The 15,364-nt window shown below is 44.9% G+C and overlaps 1 protein-coding gene across 1 annotated transcript; it reads right to left on the minus strand.

Annotated features, from left to right (window-relative positions):
• Positions 1 to 5,501: 5,501 nt before the first annotated feature.
• On the minus strand, positions 5,502 to 10,721 carry LYZ (lysozyme). Its single transcript, XM_040981876.1, has 4 exons — positions 10,538 to 10,721; positions 8,974 to 9,138; positions 7,072 to 7,150; positions 5,502 to 5,748 (listed from the first exon to the last, which is right to left on the minus strand). The coding sequence occupies exons 1-4, from the start codon at positions 10,671 to 10,673 to the stop codon at positions 5,682 to 5,684; spliced, it is 447 nt and encodes a 148-aa protein (XP_040837810.1). The 5' UTR covers positions 10,674 to 10,721; the 3' UTR covers positions 5,502 to 5,681.
• Between the last annotated feature and the right edge of the window lie 4,643 nt (positions 10,722 to 15,364).

The raw sequence follows: 15,364 nt of genomic DNA on the forward strand, positions 1-15,364 counted from the left end.
TTGTGCATGACAAGGACCAGGATTTTAAAACTATACATTAACATCCCCCTCTCACCACCATCACTGCTAATACCCTTGATGTGGAAGATCTCCCCAGGGATACTTGGCACACTGAGAAAGTGCCAGACTAAGGGTGTGGTGAACACCTCAGCTCCACCAAGACATGCAAACTACCTAACAGGGAAGACCTGTTGGAACACAGAAAGCTCACCCTGAGAAGATGCTGCTGTTACAGACACACCTGAGACCACAGTCTATAGTGCAGCTGTTCGCCTCGGGTCACCTGCTTGCTCTTCTCTTACAGCCTTTACAATGCGCTGAAATCCACTCACTCAACAGACTACTCCACTGACCTCTCTCATCACTCACGGCACTGGCCTCAACTGGCCACTTCCTGCGACATTTTGGTGGTTTTCTCTCTGATTGTCGGGTGCCAGCCTCCGACATATGGTGCAGCAGGCAGTGGCAGTTTGTCTGCATGAATCCACAAATGCCCCCTGCTCACAGCCAGTCTTTCTTTCTCCTTGATGCTGTCTTTGAAGAACAGTTTAGCCATGCAGGACCAACTGAGATTCCTGGCCAGGGCAATTACTTGGTGGAATATGATGCCCAGTTCCCCAACGCCCAGTACCTGTCCATCTTAATGGGCTCGCTTTGTCCTTTACAAAGGTCAGAAGCCTGCTGCTCCCGGCAGCCATTTTCAGCTAACCACTCCCTGGGAATCCTTCTGGGCCAAAGGAATTGATGTTTCAAGGGTCAGTATGATTTGGGCTCCTTCCTTCCAGACCTGCCCAGGATGAGAGACCAGTCCTTTGGAGGAGGAACTATTGGGCCTTCTAGCTGAAAGCAGCACCACTGGTTGACCTCCACTGAGCAGCATGCTCCCACTGAAGCAGTCACCTGCTTTCTGTCCATTTGTTCAGCTGTGTCACCTCTTTGCTGGACTGTTTTTGAAGAATGCCACAACCGCTTTCCATCCCTCACGAGTCATTCCTGGCAACATCCTTACTGAGATCAGTGTGATGTCCAGAAGCACCTAAGTTTCCTTTGTAATGTTTTCTGGCTCCAGTATGAACTTCTAGAATAGAAGGCCCATAAGGAAAGAGTTCTTGTGCCTGATTGCATTACAGTAACTGTTACTGAAGACTCTGCTCAAACAGCACCTATTTGTTTACTTAGTTTTTTCTTAAGATTTATTTTGTTAGAAAGACATATGAGATCTACAGAGAGAAGGAGACAGAAAGATCCTCCATCTACTGGTTCACTCCCCAAGTGGCTGTAACAGTTGGAGCTGGGCCAATCTAAAGTCAGGAGTCAGAAGCCTCCTCTGGGTCTCCCAAGACCCTGGGCCATCCTCTTATAAGGAGGGAGCTGGATGGGCATGAACCAATGCTCACATGGAATCCTGGTGTCGGAAGGTGGAGGATTAACCAGTTGAGCCACCGTGCCAGGCCCTAACTATTTCCAAAGATTGCTAGAGGCAGACCCTATTTCTTTTTTTTTTTTTTAAAGATTTATTTTTATTATTTTTTCATTGGAAAGGTGGATATACAGAGAGGAGAGACAGAGAGGAAGATCTTCCGTCCGATGATTCACTCCCCAAGTGAGCGCAACAGGCCGATACTATGCCGATCCGAAGCCAGGAGCCTCTTCCGGGTCTCCCACGCGGGTGCAGGTTCCCAAAGCTTTGGGCCGTCCTCGACTGCTTTCCCAGGCCACAGGCAGGGAGCTGGAAGGGAAGCGGGGCTGCCGGGATTAGAACCGGGCGCCCATATGGGATCCCGGGCGTGCAAGGCGAGGACCTTTAACCACTTGCGCCACCGCGCCGGGCCCCAGACCCTATTTCTAAACAGAGATGCTAATGAGGCATAATACTTGGTATTCTCATACGTAATGCTAGAACCTATATCCAGCACCCAGAATGAGGTGCTAAGCACCTCTTTGACCTCTTCATGCCTGAGAAGCAAGAACTACAACTGAGAGCAGTGATTCAAATTTTAGGAAAATTCGGATGACAAATATCAGCAGGCATTTAAGCAACCTACACATTGGTATTTTGGTGTAGCAGGTAAAACTGACTCCTGCAATGCCAACATCTGTTTAAGTCCTGGCTGCTCCACTTTCAATGCCGCTCCCTACTAATGCATTTGGGAAAGCAGTGGGAGATGGTCCAAGTGCTTGGGGCCCTGCAGCCGTGTGGGAGACCGGGAAGAAGTTCCTGGTTCTGGCTTGATCCAGCCCTGGCCATTGTGGCCATTTGAATAGTGAACAAATAAAGATTCTCTCTCTCTCTCTCTCCTTTTCAAAATCTTAAAATAAATCTAGACATTGTCACCTGAGGCTCACTGACATGTCTGAGAAAAACAACACTTGTGAGGCAGTGTAGGGAATAGACTAGTTCATTTTTAGGCCTCCCATCACAAGGCATACAGCTGATAACCACCTCACTGACAAGTCTTCTGCTGGGAAAGCAGTTATCCAAAACTAAATGGCTTTTAAGGGGAACCGTGTGTATTCTCTCAAGCAGAAGGCTCTGTATATCCACACCTCCAGTAGTCTGGACATGCATTCATGTCTGGGTTTGCTGAACAGGAAACATTGCACGCTAGAACAAAGAATTCAGATGAAAGCATAGTTTTCATTGTGCTGCTGAGCTCTTGGGGCCTTCTCTTTGGAACAAATTAGTTCAGTTTGTCTCCTCCACAATACAGAAAACACGTTCCCAAACAGTAATTCAACAAGGATTTCAACTCCTTCAACATCAAATGCCTCCAGATAGGGCCACCTACAGGCCCCTGGGTAAAGCAGGCAGCCGGTTCCAGAACATTTATGTCCTCTTCTCTGAAGCTCTATCACTCGCTGGGGCCCTGCAGCCAGGAGCCCGGGGCTCCTTGGATCCTTGGCAACCTCACAATCTTAGGCAGGGCCAACGCAATGCCCCTATCCTACATGAAGCAATAACAGAAGGTGAAACTCTTCCCATATGAGAAAGATTTGTCACTGTGGATCGAAGGTGGGGGGGTGGTGAGGCAGGGAGGAGAAGGTGGAGGAGAGGATTACCGCAGGCCCTTGGCCTACTGGGAAAGTCCCTACTAAAGGCAAGGCCAACTCCCCAGCTCCACAAGAAATGCAAATTATTTAACGGGGCAAACCTGCTGGACCACAAGAAAACTCACCCTAGGCAAAGACGCCCTTTAAAAGTAGATGCTGTGGGTGACACTCTGCAGCAGTGGTCAGTCTCTGGTTGCATAGCCAGAGATTCTTTTTTTTTTTTTGTAATATTTTTATTTTTAATGGTGCCTACATTGTTGATCAGGGTGGGAAGGATTGAGGATTAGGGGAAAATGGGTGTGATCATTGTTTGCAATTTTTCCATTTCTTCTTCCTGTGTCTGGGGGAGGCAGGACCCAAGCTGAGAAGGCATACCCAGCCTCCCAACCTCTGAGAGCCTCCCAGAGCCTCCCAGCCTCTGAGAGTTCTGCCCAAGTGCTTTTGATGGTTTTGAAATGCTTTCGATCTTGCTGATCGAAGGATGAGGGAACCCTTACAATGTCCATAGGCTAACAGTCCACCTTAGAGTCTCTCTCCATTCGCCCCCAATTTTTGCTGTCATCGTTTGGCTGGGATAGTTGTCCAATTTGCTCTATTCTCCTTCTTCTGCCATGGTACCAGATGTCCTCTGCTGACCCAAATGTACTATCATCTTCTCCATGTGTATCTGGGCCTGCTTTCCAACTGCTCCGTATCCTCCACTGAGGAGGTCAAGCCCTCACAGGCAGGCCCAAGTCTCCAGGCCAGGCAACCCAGATCCCGCTGGACCTCCTCTCCCCAACCTCCCCTGGGGCTCACAGACCTGGCACCCACCATGTAGTTGTGTCCAAGGACCTGTGCCAGGCCATCTGGGCCATGCTGGATCTCCCAGCACTGGGACTCATGGATCCGGCACATACTGTGCTCATACTGGCCTCACCTCAGCATCAACCAGCAGGTGCTTCAATTTGGCTTTGTCCAACCTGCCCCTAGTTCCAGCTCCTGCTGGTGGGTGCCACAGGATAGCTCAGTGCAGCCACTGAGTCCTAATGTCAACTGGTTGGTGTTGCAGCCTAAACTGACTTGTCCTGCACCCCATCCTGGTTCTCAGATCTGCCAGCAGATGTTTGAACTGGCACAGCCTGGCCCTCTCCCGGACTTGACCCGCATGTGTGCTCGTGGGTACTGTAACGTCTGTCCACTGCTCTTTTGCTTGCTTTAATTGCTCCTTTTGTGTGGGAGACCCAGCTGACCCAGCTGGAGACTCTGCCCCCTGGAATCTGCCTAGTCCAGACCCAGGTTTTGTGGACAGCTGAGAAATGAATGAGTGGATGGAAGATTTCTCTTGCTCTGTATGTGCATTTACATGTGTGTGTGTGTGTGATTTTACCTTTCAAATGGATAAATAAATCTTTAAAAATGGAAAATTCTAGGATCTTGAACAAAGGATAAAGCTATTTTGACAGCTACCCAAGGAATCCAGAGGAAGGAATGACATGTTTGGCTCATGAGAAGAAGAAAAATGTTGGGGATTGTGACAAAGTTTAACACTGCCGTAGAAAGATCAGCTGCTCCCAATTGGAGCATGCACTAAGCCAAGCTACAGCTTCTTCCTATTCGTCCCTTTCTGCATTTGCAGAACTGAACTGATCTGAAGCAAGGATCCAGGAGCTTCTTCCGGGTCTCCCACTCGGGTGTAGGGTTCCAAGTGGAACAGTCAGGACGGAAACTGGTGCCCATACAGGATGCTGGTGCTTAGAGGCACCAGCAGAGGTTTAGCCTACTTTGCCACAGCTCCGGCCCAGTGAATAAGTATTTTTTTAGAAAGGAAGACAAGGTATTCATTGCAAAGCCTTTAATAATAATGTGTTTTTACAACATGCATAGTTTCACACTTTGGTTAATTAGCAATCATTTCAACATCCATGGGCTCATCCTGTCTCAGAATTAATCATAATGCACAACTCTAAATTAATAAAATTAAGAAACAGTACAAGCTCGTCTAATTCCTCCTTCACAATTAGCAATAAGCACCTTAGGTGTTCTTTATTGGACTACACTGCATATAAATCATGTTTCTATTTTAAGGATGTGTAAATGAAAGCTGTCTAAGGAAATCGTTAAACTAGAGGTCACATCCGTTATGAAAGCAAAATTCTTAACTCAGTCTCCATTTTTAAAGAATTGAATAACTGCTCGTTTAACAACTGTCTATTGCCAACCAAGAGAGCTGATTTTTCCTGCATTGGAGACGGTCCTGGACAGAAGGCATCCAAGGCCCACACTGACTCTGGAGTTCTGCCTAAGCCAAGTAGTTTAAAGATAGTCTTCTTTAATATTTTAACTCAATATTGATGAATATTTGTATTACTCAAGAGAAATTCAAGTTATTTCTTTCATCAAGGTTAATATACTAGAAATACATTTGATAACTACAGTTTTAGATGAATTTTCCCCAGTTTGTTATTAGCAAACTGAAATATGTAGTTTTAATGTCAAATAACAAGTACATTAGTGAACAGGCTCTTGGAAGAAAGGCGCTGCTTTGCCTCTGGAACAGTGAGACTGTTCGAAGGGGAAATGATGCTGGCGACTTTACCACTCCCTGAAGCTGAGAAAGAGACAAGATGAGCAGAAGAAGAAAATTCCAGTTACACTCCACAGCCCCGAGTATACTCAGAGAGATCTCGGTTTTGACAATGGCTTCTCCACGCCACCCTGTAGAAAAAGGCAAAACAAGGGAGAGGTTAAAACATGGTAAACTGGGAGAATATATTTCACATCTATGGGGAGAACAAAACACCCTGTCAACAACACAAACAAAATATCAAAGAAATGACAGGTGCTGTGGCCAGCTGACCTCTGGGTGGGAGGCCAAGTGCAGCTGCTGCACCATGCAAGCTTTGTTGAGAGAGCATTGGCTTTGACCTCCGTGCACTGCCTTGATTGAGTGGCAGCTTGCATGCTTGCATTTAGCTACAAAGGGTGAAACGATTCTGCATCCAGGGTGTTCACCTCCCCAGGGTGAGAGGCTGTGTTACGACAGCCTCTTGTGTGGAGCTTTCGGTGGCACAGCCATCCTAGCTTCCTGTGTTGCTAACAATGGGAGAAGAGTGGCCTAGGTCGGGGCGCAGGTGCAGCCCCTAAGATGCTCTCAGGATACTTGCATCATAACATGTGTTGGAGTGCTGTGTGAGAATTCTGACCCCACTGCTGACTCCAGCTGCCTGCTGATGTACTCCTTAGAAGGCAGCAGTGGATGGATCAAGTAGTGGCATCCGCACCAATCATTTAGGAGACCAGGATCATGTTTTGGGATTCTGCCTTTGGCCTGGCCCAGCCCTGGCTGTTGTGGCCATTCGAGATTGAATCAATGAATAGAAAATCTTTGTCTCTGATTCTTAAGTAAAGCAATTACATAAAGTTTTCTAAAAAGCGAGATGAATGGTTTTTCAGTTCAGAAAATGTGATGGATCTCAAGAGAGGACCTGGTTTCCACTTTGGATATAGAAGAATTTGGGGGGTGGGGTGGCGTGGGAGAGTTTCCAAATATTATCTTTCTCCAGACTAAAGGAAGCAAAAATTTGTTATGCAGCTCCATCTGCCATTATGACTTTATACTATATAGTTCCACTTTTTATATTAAAAAAAAGTAGATCAATAAATAAAATGAAGACAACAGACAGATTGAAGCATTGCCATCTGGTAAAACAAAGTGTGCAAACGTTACGCATTGCCCCACCCCACTGGCCTCAGGAGAGCACAGGTTGTGTTGCCCAACAGCAGATGCAAAGCAGTTTCCGCCTTTTATTATGCTAGACATTATCTCAAGACACAACAAGGAACTGTAAGAGTGTAAAGAATCTTAGAAACTCTGGAAATTTCCTAAAATAAATTGAGATAGACGAATAAGATTTTGAGGTAGTTTAAGTATTATTTCTATAAGGATCTAGGTCATTCAGCACTAGCACGGGCTCCCTTTTCAACAGCACATCTTTGGGGCTTTGGGAGTCTTCCCTTGGGACATACAGCAACACATACCATGCCCTGATGCCTTGCGGATCACTGACAACCCTCTTCGCACAGGTTACAGCTTGAGAGATGTCATCTTGCAGTAAAGCTGAAAGAGAGGTGGTGAGAGATGTCAACAACTATCACAGCAATTGCATGTCAAGCTTAGGTTTAGCCAGTGACGTTGCGATAGGTGATGAAAAAGTACTATTTCCAAGAGTTTACACATGTGTGATGGTTGGGGATATCTTTTCCTCCTACTCTTTTGGTATGACATGAAGCATTCTGTCTCTCAACTACCAAGGTCATTGGAAGCTTTGGAGAAACTACTGTGAGGAAAAGCCCTGTTCACAGCAAACAGTAGGAAAAAAAATGTCTAGTAATTTTTTTCTACTCAGCAATTCTATTGAAAATTTATTATAAATCCATTTGCATATGGATATATTGCAGGTACATGATAAAATTCTACTTGCATGTACATTACTGATATACATCTTAGAAGAATATATACCAATGGTGACAATAGGTGTAAATTTCTGAGATGTAAGATCATGACTGCTATTTTTTCCTAATTTATATTTTCTAATATTTAGTTAATGAGTACTTGTTCTTATACATTGCAAACATTTTGAAAAGTAGATTTAAAAAATTCTGGGGCCTGGCACAATACCCTAGTGATTAAATTCTCACTTTGTGTGCATTGGGCTCCCATATGGGTGCCAGTTTGTGTCCCGGCTGCACCACTTCCCATCCAGCTCCTTTCTTGTGGCTTGGGAAAGCACTGGAGGATGGCCCAAGACCTTGGAAGCCTGCACCCATGTGGGAGACCTAGAAGAAGCTCCAGGCTCCTAGTTCAGATGGGCTCAGCTCTGGCCACTGTAGCCATTTGGGGAGTGAACCAGTGGCTCTTTGCTTCTCCTTCTCTCTGTAAATCTGCCTTTCCAATATAAACAATAATAAATCTTTAAAAATTTTTTGAAATTAATCTTCTTGGGCATTGTGATGCAACAGGTAAAGCTGCTGATAATGTTGCAGTACTGGTTTGAATCCTGATTCAGATGCTAGGTAGCAGATGAAGGCCTAAATATTTGGGCCCCCAACATCATAGATGATACTGAGACTGAGTTCCTGGTATCAGCTTGACCTGGTTCCCACTGCTGCAGGTGCCTAGGAAATGAGCGTCAGATGGGAAGTCTGTGTGTTTGTCCTGTCTCTGTCTTTCAAAAAAATTAATTATTTAAAAAGTTGGATTTTTGGTGGCTGCCGATGTGGCACAAGGGCTAAGCTGCTGCCTGCAGTGCTGTCATCCCAGTTGTTGCACTTCTGATCCAGCTCCCTGATAATGCACCTGGGAAAGCAGTGGAAGGTGTCCCAAGTAGGAGGGCTAGATGAAGCTCTTGGCTCCTGGTTTGGGACTGCCCAACTCCAGCTATGGCAGTCAATTAGAAGAACCAGCAGATGGAAGATTTTTCTCTGTATATAAAACTCTGCCTAATAAATAAAATAAATCTTATTAAAAAGTTAGGCTTATGGTTCTTTGTTATACTAATATTTCAATTCTTCCTTGTATTCAGAACATTTCAAGTAATACAAAACGATCAGAAAAAGGCCCCACACCAAATGACCCTGTTCCTCTCCTGAGTTAGCAGGAGGAATAGTATTGTTCTGCAGAGAGCATCAGTAAGGCATTAACAATCGATCCACAGACCATTCTGGAAATTAGTGTTTACAAAAGAGCACCAACCTATTCTGATACCAGCTCTTTACTTTCCCACTTGGGGAATTACAAGTGAGGATAACAAAAACTTATTGGAACTTGAGATGGACTTCTCCCAGGTCCCTCTGAACACCTCAAGGCTTTTCCCCTTGCCTTGCTTCTTTATAAGACATCCCCAGGGCCCCTGTGCCATCACCCAACGCTGCTTGTCTTACCGCTGCAGGGAATACGGCAGGCATTAACTGATTTCGGGGTTTTCCCATCATTACACCAGTAGCGGCTGTTGATCTGAAATATCCCGTAATCAGTGCTTTTGTCTCCAGGGTTGTAGTTTGTAGCCTTTGTGTTATAACTGCTCTCCCATTTGGCCAAACACATCCCTGAAAAGACATTATTTTTAATAATGAACAGCAACACAAACTTACACTGTAAGCTAAAATCAATTCTATTTGCCTAACTTCTATATGCTTAAATTAGTTTTGTGGGTTATGGAGGTGGGTATTTGGAAAGTGGTTTTTAAATGGGGGTTGGATTTGAGGTGGGAGTTGGAGTGGGGTGATTGTATTGGATAGGATTTTTTTTGGGTTTGTTTTAGGGGAGAGGGGGGGGGTAAAAGAAATGGGGAAGGGGGAATGGGATTATGGATAAAGATGTTGTGTTTATGGGTTTGTGGAGGGGTTGTGTGAGGGTTTGGATTGGGCTTATGTGGTGGTAGGGGTTTTGGGGGGATGGTGTGGGGAGGTTTTTGGTTTATGATGTATTGTAAAGATAGGTTGGGTTGTGATTGGGGGGTGAAATTTATTTTTGTGTGGGTTTGTGATGAGGGGGGTGGGATGAGTGAATGATAGATGGAGGGATTTTTGGTTAGTGGGTGTTTATGGTTGGGTATGATAGTTGGGAATGGGGGATAGGTTGGGAAGAGAGATTGTAGAAGGGGAATTAGGGTTGTGGGTAGGGGTTTAGGGTGGTGGGGGGATGAAGGGGATGGGGGAGAGATGGGAATGTTATTTGGGTGTTTGATTTGTGTGTTTTGTGGGTATGATGGAGGGGGGGGTAGGGGGGTGGGAAGGGTTGGGAAAAAATGGATAGGGGAAGGAAAAGGGGGATGAGAGGTGAAGTTTGGGGGAATTAGGGTGGGTGGGGGAATTGGTTGGTTGTGTAAGTATTGGGGTGGTATTTTGGGAGGATAGATTAAAAGGAGGTAGGGGTGTGGAATGGGGGGGGTTTGAGGGGTGGGGTTATAGGAAGTTTTAGGGTGTGATGGAGTGTGTTAAAAAGTAGGGGGTAATGATGTGAGGTATGGGAAATTTAAGTTAGAGGGGGGGTTTGTTATGAGGGAGTAGGGGGATTTGATGTGTTAATTGGGGGATTGGATGGGGATGGTTTCAATTCCTGGACTCCCTGAGGGACTAAAGGCAAGGAATCACAAAGCTGGAGATGAGCGTGTACGGTCAGCTCCTGGATGGGCCTCTAGTGGGTCCATAGCACCACTGGCCTTCCTTTGGCCAATGAAAAAAAAAAAAAAGGCCAACAGGTTTCCTTTGGAATAGCACAGGTAGGCAAAAGACTGGATTTTTTTTCTTTGTCCTGGGCCTAGCATTAAGTTGATAACTCTGCCAACAATAGGAGCAATTTGAGTCTTCCTAATTCAGTGTCTCTTTTTTACAGGGGAGCTGTAGGCAGAGGAAGAAACATTAAGAGTTAAGAAAATCTCTATTACAGGCATTAGGGAATGAGCTGAGCTTCAGCCTCAGGAAGTTGGAAGAAACACAGACTTACAGTTCGGCAAGCTGATTCCCTTGTAGCCATCCATTCCAAATTTTTTCAGAGTTTTGGCCAGCTCACACCTCTCAAAGACCTTGCCCTGGATGGTGCTGGAAAGAAGCAGCATCCCCAGAATCAGGAGCACTTTCATGTTGCCTGGGAAGCCAGAACTCTAGGCTGACAGGAGTGAGGAAGCCCTGGTATTTAAGCTCGTTCAACTTCCTTCTTGCCCTAGTGGTTCGAGGGCTCCACCCTTTGTGTGGAGAGCATGAACAATTCTTTTGATTCACTGACTTGGAAGGGGTTTTTTTTTTTATTGTTTGAATAGTCTGATGTCTTAACCATCAATCAACATGATGAAATGACATTGCTGAAAGATTTTGTTTAGGAAGAATTGGGAATTAGCCGTTTTTGAAATAGATGCTGTCTTCTATTTTATTATGAGGTTAAGCAACTGAAACAACAACAAAGGACTATTTTATATGACTCAAAATAAGCTGTGATTTTTGCCCAACATTCATTTTCATCAAATGATCTAATTAAACTCAGTATTTTGTGCTCATCTTCTTCACTTAGAATTCTTTGGTATATACTTTTCAATAGAATGGTCATGACATTGTCTTCATGGGCACATAGCAAGTTGCCCAAAGCTCAATCCCTGTTCCTGGGGCCAGACAAAAGAAAGACAAGGCTTGGGGAGGAAGGAAAGAGAACACTTCATCTGTTGACAGCTGAGAGCATGGACACCTCAAGAACTTCACTCTGCTAAAAGGGGGTGCTCTGGGACTTTAGAAGAGGCCCCATGGACAGTCAGGAAGAAGTAGAACAGACGAAAGGCGAAGGGGGAAGTTGCATGTTAGCCACTGGCAAGGCACTGAGGCTTGCACACTCCTCTTCTCCTTCATATGCTGACTGTGTGTGGAAGAAACTGGAATAAGATAAAAAAGAAACCCATGTGCTAAGACAGGCTGAGTGGGAAGTCTGCAGGCCTGAAGCCCCCACAACATGCCCTACTGACAAGATGGTGAAGTGGCCTTCAGTCAGCCCGGGGCTACATGCAGGTGTAGTTCTAATCTAGCCTGGACCTGGAATTCCCCTGCATATACCTGGGATTTTCCCTAGATCGAAACCCTCTGAGAGGGACGAGGCTGGCCACCCAAGTCTTATCTTTTGGAGAAGCTAATGACATCACAAGCCTCATCATTAGAATCTTATAGGGACAGCTGTACCATGCCCTTAGTGCCAGCTCAGCCAAGGCAGGTGGCTAGGACACTACGGCCTGATGTTATCTGGCTTCAGCATTGAAACCACTTTTTTTGGGTGAGCTCAGTTCCCAGGAAAGCATCACATCATTCAGCTGGTTTTCTACTCTAGATTGATTGTATGTTTTTTATTAACATAAATCAATGTCTTACTGTTACAACTCTCTGAATTCCTTTTCCATAATGCCTGGCCTCCACTTTCCATGTTAGAATAGAAGTTGGGACCAACGCAGTAGCATAGCACATTAATCTTCTGGCCTGTGGCACTGACATCCCATATGGACTGTTCCACTTCTAATCCAGCTCCTTGCTTCTGGCTGGGAAAGCAGTCAAGGATGGCCCAAAGCCTTAGGTCCATGTGGGAGACACGGAAGAGGCTCCTGGCTTCAGTTCAGCTCAGCTCTGGTGATTTCGGCCATTTGAGAAGTGAACCAGTGAATGGAAGATCTTCCTTTCCTTCTCTTTGTCTGAAATCTGCCTTTCAATAAATAATTTTTTAAAAGATATATTTGTTTTTATTGAAAAGGCAGATCCACAGAGAGACAGAAAAATCCTTCATCCACTGACTCACTCCCCAAGTGGCTGCAATGGCCAGAGCTGAGCCAACCCGAAGCCAGGAGCCAGGAGCTCCTTCAAAGTCTCCCACATCGATGCAGAGTCCCAAGGCTTTGGGCCATCCTCCACTACTTTTCCATGCCAGAAGCCAAGAGTTGGATGGGAAGCTGAGCAGCTAGCTGGATATGAACTGTTATATGGGACCAGTGCTTGAATAGGGAGGATTAGCTAATTGAGCCATTACACTGGACCCAAGCAACTTATTTTCAAAATATGAGATCTGGGGTCCAGTGCGGTAGCTTGCAGCTAAAGTCCTCAGCTTGAACATGTCGAGATACCATATGGACGCCGGTTCTAATCCCGATGGCCCTGCTTCCTATCCAACTCTTTTCTTGTGGCCTGGGAAAGCAGTAGAGGACGGCCCAAAGCCTTGAGACCCTGCACCTGCGCAGGAGACCCAAAAGAGACTCTGGGTTCCTGGCTTTGGCTTGGCTCAGCTCTGGCTGTTGCAGTCACTTGGGGAGTAACTCTTCAGATGATAAGATCTTCCTCTCTGTCTCTCCTCCTCTCTTTATACTTGACTTTGCAATAGATACAAATAAATCCTAAAAAAAAATTATGAGATCTGCAATGTTTGTTTATTCAAAGCAGTATTTTGCAAATTAAGCCATATCATTAAACCAAAAAGAAAGAAAATTTCGTTTTCTTAAATGTCAGTACTCGAGCCATCTTTATAGGTACTGGATGTCCAGTTGTGTCTCATGTAAAAAGAACAGCTATTTCAGATGTTTCACTTACAGGTTTAATTCCTCATTTGAAAGATTGGGGAAGTGCAACGTGATTTATTTCAAAGTCTATTATACTTAACGCCTCTACTGCAGCAAATCTCTCATGTGCAGCCAAATGTGAAACTGGGACATGGGTTTTAGCTTTCAGCCGCAGAGATTCCAGTCAGTAAAGCGCATTATATTAATCAAAGCAGGGTTGCTATTTCTTTCCCTCTGACCTGCACCTGCTGAGCTTCTGAGTGAATAGATTACTGCCATGGACAGTCAGGCTGCTACGGGGGGCTAAGGTTGCCAGGTCCTGGATACACAGTCTCTCTAGGGCTCGGCTGATAACACTGGTGACCACGGCACATCACATCAGCCATCAGTGTAAGGATTCCAGCTCCTGGGTGTGGGCATTTGGCAATAAGCAGGATACCCTTGATGCGTGCGCTATGTATGACAGACACTGCATGTGTGGAGGAGGTGCTGACTCAGGCGTTTGTGGTGGAGCTGGTTCAGGGTCCCAATTCCCACAGGAACCAAAGTTGTAGTTAGTATGAGTGACAGCATCCAATTTTATGATGAGCTGACTGAAATCCTGGTCAAGTTCCAGAACAAATGCGATGATACACACTAAACAGAAAGAGATGACTGCTTGAAGGACTTGTCACAAATTGTTGCCTGAGAACCTGGTGCTCCCTCAGTCCCTACACCTGCACATCAGTCCGTTCCAACAGGACAAGGTTTCCTGGCTCCTCTGACCCCAACCCCAACACCAGCCCTGACCCTCGCCTTCTGCACATCCAGCAAATGGTTCTCCTTCTGCAAATTTCTAAAAACAACCTTATCAGAATTCAAGAAGCACAAGGACTTGTTTCCAGACCTGTCTTTGAAGAGAGATTCTGAGCCACAGAAAAGTATCCCGACTTTGTAGCTATCCTTCTTTTTCATCGATGGCAGTCTCTTTCTCTTTGGCCTTTAAAAAGAATCAGTATTGGCTTGGAATGCAGACCTTGTCCAAAAATCAAGTTAACTCCATCTATTAGGCTAGGCGTAAATTTGATTCTTTGATAAACAGCAAAGTAGTTTTTTTTTTTTTCAGGATCCAAAAAGACAAAACAAAACAGAACAAAAAAACAACCAATAGAATTCATCTCTAGTACCTTTTAAATTCTTCAAAGCTCAATGGAAAAAAACATTCAGCTATCACTTATGTCGGTTTCAGGCACTGATGGTATTAGGTTATCTTTTCAAACATCTGGACAGTTACTTCAGGCATAAACAAATATTTGGAAACTGATAGCATGGTGTTAGGTGACTGTTTCAAAGAGAAGAGGTGATTTTGCATGTTTTAACTATGAGAACAAAGTGCTCACTAAGAGGCTCGAAATGCATTTATGAGAAACACCTATTAAACTTAGCTGAGGAGCAGTGGCCCAGAGCTCTTCACCTTATTTGTTAGGTCAACTTGATGTGTGTATCCACAGCAACCCTGAGCAATCCTTTGATCTTTTTCAATACAATCCTTATCTAGTCTCAGAACTCTCCCCCCTAACACTATTCATCATTAACCTTTCCAACAGCCTCTTTCTATGACACAGCACTCTACCCATCCCTGCAGTAATCCCTAGCCAGTGTGCTCCTCCACTTTACCTAAATCCCGCTTCTTCAGGCCAAGCCAGAGCATGTTTATGGCGTAATGCACGCATTCTGAATGGAGCAGACCACTTCAACATTTCCCAAAACACATTGAAAGGCGCTGCGTTTTGTCCTGAATCTGCCTTGAATTCATCCTTTTACAGACCCTGTTTATGCTCATAATGATATTTTGGTGCCCAATGCATGACCCAGAGAAGACTCAGGATCCATGGCGATCCAGACTGGCACTTGGTACTAGCACGGGAGCCTTGCGCTCCTCTGATCTTAAATTCCTCCCTCTCCCCAGGTGAAATGCCAACCACTCTCAGACCTCCAGACACATCCCTTCTGGGAAATGATACTCCAGGTTTATACCTTTTTTTTCTTTCTTTTTTTCTTGCTCAGAAATTTTTAGAAACTATTTTTTAGTACTTTAAGTCATGCATCTAAGAGGCAATCAGTTTATTTCTGGTATACTTGTAGGTATTTGTGCAAATAAGAAATCTTGTTAAGGATTGAAGTCTTACATTTCCAAAATTGCAAACATTTAATACTCTAAAATTAGTTTTTCTCAGGTAAAAATTGGAAAGGCACTTGGGATGACTGCATCCCATGTG

The sequence above is a fragment of the Ochotona curzoniae genome, unplaced genomic scaffold (genome assembly GCF_017591425.1).
Source record: "Ochotona curzoniae isolate NIBS_2020 unplaced genomic scaffold, NIBS_Ocur_1.0 contig_1014, whole genome shotgun sequence".
Lineage (NCBI taxonomy): Eukaryota > Metazoa > Chordata > Mammalia > Lagomorpha > Ochotonidae > Ochotona > Ochotona curzoniae.

Coding starts and splice junctions, on each gene's coding strand:
- LYZ (XM_040981876.1), bottom strand. CDS start 10,673: ATGAAAGTGCTCCTGATTCTGGGGATGCTGCTTCTTTCCAGCACCATC. Junction 9,139..10,537: donor GGGAATCAGCTTGCCGAACT/GTAAGTCTGTGT, acceptor ATGTCTTTTCAG/GGATGTGTTTGGCCAAATGG. Junction 7,151..8,973: donor CTGCCGTATTCCCTGCAGCG/GTAAGACAAGCA, acceptor CCTCTCTTTCAG/CTTTACTGCAAGATGACATC.